Here is a 9,272-nt window from a genome sequence, read left to right as displayed (position 1 = left end):
ATTTACTCGATTGGCTGAGGTTTCGTTGACCCGCAGGCGTTTATCTGGCAAAGTTACAAACCCCAACACCTGCCAAACCCCGCTTTCATACTGTTTTTGCGGGGTGTCTGACACACACGGAAACCCATCACCTTGATCAGCCGGGTGTCTGGCACACACGGAAACCCATCACCTTGATCAGCCGGGTGTCTGACACGCACGGAAACCCATCACCTTGATCAGCCGGGTGTCTGACACGCACGGAAACCCATCACCTTGATCAGCCGGGTGTCTGGCACGCACGGAAACCCATCACCTTGATCAGCCGGGTGTCTGGCACACACGGAAACCCATCACCTTGATCAGCCGGGTGTCTGGCACACACGGAAACCCATCACCTTGATCAGCCGGGTGTCTGACACGCACGGAAACCCATCACTGTGATCAGTTGGGTGTCTGACACGCACGGAAACCCATCCCCCCGATCAGCCGGGTGTCTGACAGATGCGGAAGCCCATCCCCGTGACAGGCTCTGCGTCCCCCTGAACAGATTTCTCCTTGGAAGAAAATTCCTTAAAACAAGCACGGTACGGATTCCGTGTGTGTTGGAACCCAGTTTAAGGTTGTTTCGATTTGAACCAATACCTATATATATATATATATATTATACGTATGTATAAAAAACAACCGGTTAGGGCGCGAGTGAGTGAGCACATCTCTCTGGGGGGCTTATTGTGACCTCACGGCTACATCATGGCTATTACAGTTTAAACAGCCCGGGGTGAAAGGGGTGGGGGAGAGGGGGAGAGGGACAGGGGAAGGAAAGACAGGCGGCCGACAAGTTTAATAACAAGAGGGGAATTTTTTTTTAGTATTTACTGTATAAATATATATATTTATAATCTGTACATAAATAAGCGGAGTAGGGACCAACCAGCCTGGGGCTTAGAGGAAACCAAAGACAAGGCCCAAGGTGATGGCGGTTAACGTTCACTGCCCCTCGGCGACCAATGACAACCTGAGCCGCCACGAGATGTTGGCTTGGGTCAATGACGCCCTGCGGGTGGCTTACACCAGGACGGAGCAGCTTTGCTCGGGCGCTGCCTACTGTCAGCTGATGGATATGATGTTCCCTGGTTGCATTGGTCTCAAGAAGGTCAAGTTCCAAGCCAAGCTGGAGCACGAGTTCATCCACAACTTCAAGCTGCTGCAGTTGGCCTTCAAGAAGACGGGGGTGGAGAAGATCATCCCGGTGGACAAGCTGGTCAAGGGCAAGTTCCAGGACAACTTTGAGTTTGTGCAGTGGTTCAAGAGGTTCTTTGACGCCAACTACAACGGGAGGGAGTATGAGCCGCTGCTGGCTCGTCAAGGCCAGGACACGGGGCCTCCTCCAACGCCCACCGGTCTGCACCACCTCAATCACCAGGACACAACCGTCTTCAACAAGCCCAAGAAGACCCTCAGCACCGACGGGAGCCGGGGAGTTGGCGGTCTAGCCGTACCGGACAGGAAGACCCTGCTCAAGTCCACTTCGTCCGGGACCCACCTGTCCAGGTCGAAGGGCGTTGTGGTCTCCAAAGCTATGGCTCCGACGCCCGCTAAGATGGGGGTCACGCGGGGGGGAGGCGGGAACCGGGAGCGGCCAGGCATGGCGGGCAACGGGGACACACAAGCCGCCGAGCTGGCCGAAGAGGTGAAGACGCTGAAAGTGGCGCTGGAGGAGCTGGAGAAGGAGAGAGACTTTTACTTTGGGAAGTTGAGGGGCATCGAGGTGATCTGCCAGGAGAACCAGGCGGACAGCCACACGGTCATCCAGCAGGTGGAGAAGGTGCTGTACAGCGTGGGCGACACCTTCGCTCAACCCGACAGCACGAGCGAGCAGCGACCGGACGAACATGAACAGGAGGAGTATTGAAGAAATAGCGGTGGGGAGGTGGGGAAAGAGTGGTGGGGGGTGGGGGGGTGTTGGTGGTTGGGGGGGAGGCGGGGGGGGAGAAGAATAAAACATGACCCAGGCTTTCCTGATATGATGTTGCAATTTTGTGCAGAGACGGGCAGAGGAATGGGGGATAGGGGGTGTTGGGGGGAAAAGACGACCCCCTCCCCTCCTCCCCTCTCCTCCCCCCCACCCCCCCACCCCCTCTCATTTTCTGTGAAACCATAAGAGACTTTTTTTGTACACTTGTTAGTTGTAAGCAAAATTAAAGAGTGGCTTAGTCTCCTTTCCTGTTTGTAAGTGCATTCTTTTCTTCCTTTCCCTTTACTCTTGCAGATGTTTTGGGTTCCCCTTTGACTTGAGTGGACGCCAACATCTGGTTTGTTTGCGGCAGTGTGGACCGAATAACGTATGGGATTAAGCCTGATCCCCCCCCCCCCACCCACACCCTCAAAACACACACACACACACCTCGGGACTTGGAATCACATAGTCTTGAGATGACGCTCCCATGCAAGTGCTGGGGATTGGGTGGCGGTGGGGGGGTGAGGTTTGTGCTGCATTGTCGGACCCCGTCGAGTGCAATTCGCTGCCGCGTTTCGCCCACAAAACTCACAGCGTTTACACTTCACACTACGCCCTGTGAAGCGCTTTGAGACGTGTTGATGACCTGATGAGGCGCTCGCTCGCTGCATCGGGTCCTGCAGTGTCCTGTGAGCGATAGGAAGTGTTTGGTTACCATCTGCTGGTGATGGTGGAGCAGTGCAATACCTCTGCACTCCTATGACGTACAGCAGTAAAATATGATTGAAATAACAAGCAGCTGATTAAGCACGATTGGAATTTAACCTTATTAAAATTGGGGACGTGGTGCAAATATTTCCTTCCTCCCCCCCCCCACATACACACAAACACTGCCCCCCCCCCCCCCCACCACCAGCTCAGCAGACAGCATCGGACCGTGAGCTCACAGACCCCCAATATAGGGGCTTGAACCCCAACCTTATGACTCAGGGGTGAGAGTGCCAACAGCTCAGCCTCAGGCTGACATTGCTGGATGTGGTTTAAGACCGTGCAAATGCAAATTGTTGTTGGGAAGAGGATTGCAGTTATAATAATAACGATCCTTGCATTTGACACAGCACCTTATCAACTCATTGTGACGTCTCAAAGTGCAACACAGAATATGCTGTAAAGTGGATTGACTGTGTATTTTGTGGTCACGGGGCAGGATCCCACAAACAGTTGTGGGTTACGTAACCACATTTATTTGTACATGACTAAAGTGTGTACAGCAAAGATAAACATTACAAACTAGTTTCCAGACACTGCTCCAGTCCTGATCTAATCTTAGGAAGTCCCGCCTGCCTTGAGTTTTGTTCTCTGCACTCTGGCAGTCAGACAGACACAGCCAGTCTCGCTGGGAAACATGGCGTTCCTGACTGTCCCTCAGTTCCTGATCCCAGGCTTTGACAGAGTCACTTTACTGGCCGTGTTCTGCACAGTCTTTGCTCTGGTCTTTGACTTCATGAAGAGGAGACAAAAGTGCATCAACTATCCCCCGGGACCCTGGACGCTGCCTTTCATCGGGAGTGTTTTTCACGTCAGCAACGACAATCCTTCCACATCGTTTGAAAAGGTAAAGAGCTGGGCGTCACTGAGAGCTCTATGGTTAAAGGGTCTCTTTGTCTCTATTATTGTCCAGAGTTGGGTTGATTTCTGTGGTTCCTGCTGCTTTCTTTCATTGCATTCAATTTCACTCTCTGTCTTTTTAGTGACATGGGGACACACCCACGTCTAGAACTGATCTTTCATTGTAACTTTTGGACAGAATGATATTACAGTGGAGGTCCGTGTATTCTGGTGAAAATAAATGTGGGAATTTAGAGGCTCATTCACTCTTCCAGCTTAACTTTCAGGCTATTTGCTTTTAATAATAATAATAACAATCCTTACATTTAGAACATCGTGTTTTCCGTCAGGTGGACATCTCAAAGCTCTTTGCAGGATTTTACTGGAAAGTGTAGTGACTTGAACCTCCAACCGCCTAAAAAATTAAACACTAAAGAAAGAGAGAGAGAGAGTGCTAAACACCCAAGCCAAACTGGCAGGAGATCTCATCAATGATCTGGTGTACAACCCTACCTCTGCAACCTCTTACCACCAGATCAACCTCTCCGCTCGGCGGGTACTGACCTACTCCCATGTCCCCCGTCCTGCCCGGCCCACCATTGTCAGTCGGGTCTTCAGCTGTTCCTCCCCCATCCACTGGAACTACATCCCCAAATCCTTCCACCTCACCCCCTCTCTCACCTCCTTCAAGGTCCATCTCACGTCCTTCCTCTGTGAACGTGCCTTCGGCCGCCCTCCTACCCCTAATGCGTTGTAAATGTAATTCGTTGTTGTTGTTCATCCAAAGCTCTGCAGTCAATACGGCAACATATTCAGTCTGCAGTTCGGGTGGACGGATGTGGTGGTGCTGAACGGCTACGAGACCATCAAGGAGGGTCTGGTGAAGAAATCGGAAGATACGTCCGATCGACCGATCCTTCCCATCTATGAAAAATATGGGAAGCTGTTTGGGGAAGGTAACTATCGCATGCTTCCCCGCTCACTTCTCCGAACGACAACACCCCCTCTTCACCCTACAGGAGTCCTGTCGTGCAGTGGTTTTCGCGCTCGCCTCGGTCGATTGGTGGATCACTTTCCAGGGGATAATAATCCCTTGAAAAATAAATAATATGAATAATTTGGTCACTCAATCCACGACTGTTAGTAGGACACCACTGTGCGCAATTGGCTGCTGTATTTTGCCCACAAAATATACCCAGTCAGTCCACTTCACAATATAATTCTCTGAAGCACTTTGACACGATAAGGCGATGTATCAAATGCAAGGATTATTATTATTATGTGCGTGATTTAATCAACGTCCCTTTTAACCACACAGGGATTTCTCCCAACTCCGACCTTCTTCCCGTGTGCAGCAACAGCAGTTTGCAGTTGCACAGCATTTAGATAGATATAAACCGTGTCTTGCGATGGAAGCCGTTAGAACCCTCTTTTCTTTGAGTCAGAAGTTTGCCAACCTGTCCCCCTCCCAACGCTGTTTGCAGGCATTCTCTTTGCAAGGTTCGGCAAGTGGTGGCGGGATCAAAGGAGGTTTGCTCTCTCCACGCTGAAGAACTTTGGGTTGGGGAAGAACTCTCTGGAGGCCCGAATCGTGGAGGAGGCGAGCTTTTTAAACGATGAATTCGAAGCCGAGATTGGTGAGAAATTACCAGGGAATTCACCTCCTCGTTACCCTGTAACTTTCTGACAGCGACCGACTGAAAGGATTCGGGATTGGGATGTAAAATAGGGGCTCCGCTTCATGGTGGTGTCGGGGGCGGGGGGCATGGGGGTGGGTGGTGCTTGGTAGCCAATCGCTCGGGAGCGAAATATGGGGTTGGGGGGGGGGCGAATTATGGGGTTTGGGAGATTTCCCCACTTACCGTATCGCCAGTCCGCCGCTGTTTTCAGGCAAATGTTAGACATCACAGAGACTTAGTCTGAGAACGCGACTCTCTTTCCCTCTTAGATGTGGAGTTACACAGAGTGATTCAGACCCTTAAAGCAGACAATCAGCAACATGTGATCGATATACCGTCCAAACTATACAAAAAGGGGTCAAAGTGTTCATAACTTGGAACGGTTCGTAACTTTAGGCGTCGTTGAGTCAGCAAAACAAGAGGCAATGGGTCAGAGTTTACAAATGGAAAGTACAGCCGTGGTGTGTGTGTTTATCTCGGAGGATAATTAACAGCTGGGAGAGGGGATGCCAGGAAGCTGGGGCCAGGACGCTGTGATGGGGGTGGGGGAATGGGGGAGATCAGATGGGCTGAAAGGGTCCTCTTCATCCTACACATTAGTGTCCCATAGCATAGTGGTTAGTACGCTCGCCTCGCAAGCGAGAGGACCCGGGTTCGATTTCTGGGAGAGGCAAGTTTCCTTAGTCCACACACCTACTGTTCACCTTGCAGTAAGTAGGAACCCGGTTGTTAGTTGATTGGTGGATCGCTTTCCGGGGGTCATAATCCCACTGCTGTGCGCAATTAACTGCCACATCTCGCCCACAAAATACCCAGTCAGTTCTCTTTACAGTATATCCTGTGAAGCGCTTTGAGACGTCTCAAAGACTTGATAAGGCGCTGCATCAAATGCAAGGATTATTATTATTATTATATGGAGTTGAGGTACAAATCAGCCATGATCTAATAGAATGGCAGAACAGGTTGGAGGGGGCTGAATGGCCTCCTCCTGTTCCCATGTTCCTATATTATAATTGTGATGGTGTGATAGCTGATTGCTGTCCATTTCCCTATATTAGGTCACCCTTTTGACCCACATTTCAGAATAAACAACGCTGCTTCCAATATCATCTGCTCCCTCATTTTTGGGGATCGTTTCGACTACCAGGATAAAAAATTCCTTCATCTACTAGAGTTAATTGATGAGAGCGTGGTGCTGGAGGCTGGATTTTGGGCTAAGGTAAGGCAGAGTCGATTGGACAACAATAGTATAAGAGGTTAAATCTCTAATATGCTAACCTCTCTACGGTTAAAACTCTTAAACCGCTGCCCTCCAGGCACTCACTGACTCACCAACCACCTAATATAGAGTTGGTTTCACCAGTTGGTCTGTTTGTCTGTCTGTCGTCTATCTGTTTGTCTGTCTGTCTGACTGATTGACTGACTGTCTGTCCGTCTGTTGCAGTTGGTGAACATGTTCCCCTTTATTGACGGCCTCCCTGGGCCCCATCGCAGAATCTTTGAGAACCAAAAGAAGATGGTTGAGTTTATCCAGGAAATAGTCGCTGAGCACAAGGAAGTTTGGGATCCCAACGAGCCAAGAGACTTCATTGACGCCTTCTTAGTGGAGTGTGAGAAGGTAACACTGACCGGAAGATTTGTTAGATGATGATGATGTTGTTGTTCTAATGATTCTCAATCCCTAACACTTTTGTGTTAAGTAAATCCTTTACACTCTGCTTCCCAACAATCTAATACTTGAGAGTATTAGCCTGTCCTCCCAACGTGAAATATAATTGGGATGTCCTCCTGACGTGAAAGGCGATTTACAAATGTAATTTTGTTGTTGCTGTTGTCGTTGTAGTCCAAACATACACCCACACCAGTTGTTTCGCCTACGAAAACATACAGTGTACCAGACTTTAATATACTGTAAAGTGAACTGATTGTATATTGTGTGAGTTATCAGGAATTGACTGTATTGTGATTCTGATTGCTTTACAATGTTGTTTCTGGCACTGACTGTCTTGAGTTCACCTGCAGATGAAGGCGACTCCCAATACGAGCTTCACTGAGACCAGCCTGTACAGCACAACCCTGGATCTCTTCGGAGCCGGTACCGAGACCACCTCCACCACCCTCCGTTGGGGGCTGCTCTTCATGGTCTTATTCCCCGATATCCAGGGTAAGGATTCCCATCTGGCTGTGGCGTTACTAGGTGGGGGGGGTCCCCTACGTATGGGAGTCGAGAAAGGCGATCGGCTGACGCGTTTCGTCCACATAATACACCAGTCACTCCACTTTACAGTATATCCTGTGAAGCACTTTGAGACATGTCAATGACCTGATCCAGCGCTGTATGAAATGCAAGGATTTCTTTCTATTTTCTGTTCCCGTGCTGTTTCCAGTCTTTCTAAATCCATGCGATGGACATGGGGTGTTTCCCTACTGTCAACTACAAAGTGTGTAATCAGTGGCCAATTTTCTTCCCCACTGCAGAGAAGGTCCAGGAAGAGATTGACCAAGTGATCGGGACGGAGAGGAAGCCGGCTCTGGGGAACCAGAAGACGATGGCATTCACCAACGCTGTCATCCACGAAACCCAACGCTTCGGAAGCATTGTCCCAAACTCATTGCCACATGAGACGTCCAGAGATACAGAGATCATGGGGTTCTCCATTCCAAAGGTGGCTCTGGGTGACATTACAATGATATAGCGCCTCTCATGTCGGAAGGTAAAGTTTTTCCAGTCACCTCCTGGGCTAACGTTTCTGTTTCCACAGGGAACGATGGTTATACCAAACCTCTCCTCCGCCCTCTACGATCCCAAATTTTGGGCGAAGCCGCACGAGTTTAATCCGGGTCATTTCCTTAACGACAGTGGGCGGTTTGTGAAGCCGGAAGCCTTCATCCCCTTCTCTGCAGGTAACACAGCGCACGAGAGCGAGAGCGGGAGCTACAACATGGCGGCTTTATGTTGCTTTGATAATAACAACAACATGCACCTCTCACATCGGGAGGATGTCCCAAGGTGTTGGGCGGCTCAGATGCCAGCCCGGCTCAGTTGGTAGCGATCTCACCTCTTGAGTCAGAAGGTTGTGGTTCACTCAAACTACACCATGACTGTTCGGGGGACACTGCTGTGTGCAATTCACAGGAGTGTTTACACTCATAAAATACTCAGTCACTACACTTTACAATATATTCTGTGAAGTGCTGTGAGACATCTCGAAGACATGATCAAGCACTATATCGAATGCAAGGATTATTATAATTTATAATATAATTTAATATATATAATATGTTATAATTTGTTGTCTGTGTTATTCCCCCCCGCAGGGCCTCGCGTGTGCCTGGGGGAGCAGTTGGCGAAGATGGAACTCTTCCTGTTCTTCACTTCCTTGCTCCAACGATTCACATTCTTCCTGCCGGAGAACGAGCCCAAACCCAGCTACACCCGCACCAAATATGGGATCACCCGCAGCCCAATGCCATTCCAGCTCTGTGTTCGACTCAGATAAACTCGGAGCTCCTGTTCATCGCTGTGTTCTGCATTATTAACAGCCTGGACTGTCACACAGGATAGAGCCTGTCACTGACCTGTGATTAACGTAGTTGTGTGTTGAATTCGGAAGGACTGGCTGACGTAGTGATTAACATCGTCAGGTAAATAATGACAACACTTATGTTTGACGTCGGGAGTTGCAGAATCATTTATGAATCGACCTTTGCTATAAATCGCTGCAAACAGAGCAAAGTCCGTGTAATAAAATGGGCTGAAAAAAACGAATTTCACACATCTGGAAATAAAAGTATAAACTATTTTGTTTAAACTGTAGTAAACATCGCTCCTTGTTTTTAATTCAGTGCCACTCAGTGGCGAACGGCGTTTGGAGACACACACCATGGTTACTCCATCCCCGCATCACTCTGCCTCACCCCCTCCTTATCCTCCATCAAGTCTCGCCTCAAGACCCTCCTCTTCGACTATGCCATCGGCCACCCCCTCTCCCCCTCCCCTCCCTTCTCCCTCCCCTGACCCCACCTCAGGTCTGAAATGCTGTACA

The 9,272-nt window shown here is 49.6% G+C and overlaps 2 protein-coding genes across 2 annotated transcripts; both read left to right on the top strand.

The window, feature by feature from the left end:
* The first annotated feature begins 955 nt into the window (after positions 1-955).
* Positions 956-1,894, top strand: LOC103180701 (microtubule-associated protein RP/EB family member 1-like). Its single transcript, XM_042346039.1, has 2 exons — positions 956-1,469; positions 1,560-1,894. Exons 1-2 carry the CDS (start codon positions 956-958, stop codon positions 1,892-1,894), a joined length of 849 nt encoding a protein of 282 aa, XP_042201973.1.
* A 1,225-nt stretch (positions 1,895-3,119) lies between these two features.
* On the top strand, positions 3,120-9,043 carry LOC103180613 (cytochrome P450 2D15-like). Its single transcript, XM_042346038.1, has 9 exons — positions 3,120-3,554; positions 4,335-4,503; positions 5,032-5,184; positions 6,285-6,445; positions 6,671-6,844; positions 7,249-7,390; positions 7,705-7,892; positions 7,989-8,130; positions 8,545-9,043. Exons 1-9 carry the CDS (start codon positions 3,345-3,347, stop codon positions 8,724-8,726), a joined length of 1,521 nt encoding a protein of 506 aa, XP_042201972.1. The 5' UTR covers positions 3,120-3,344; the 3' UTR covers positions 8,727-9,043.
* The last annotated feature ends 229 nt before the right edge of the window (positions 9,044-9,272 follow it).

This window comes from Callorhinchus milii, unplaced genomic scaffold, assembly GCF_018977255.1.
Source record: "Callorhinchus milii isolate IMCB2004 unplaced genomic scaffold, IMCB_Cmil_1.0 Scaffold259, whole genome shotgun sequence".
Lineage (NCBI taxonomy): Eukaryota > Metazoa > Chordata > Chondrichthyes > Chimaeriformes > Callorhinchidae > Callorhinchus > Callorhinchus milii.
The sequence above is the reverse complement of the archived record's forward strand: the minus strand, read 5'-3'. Positions and strand labels throughout refer to the sequence as shown.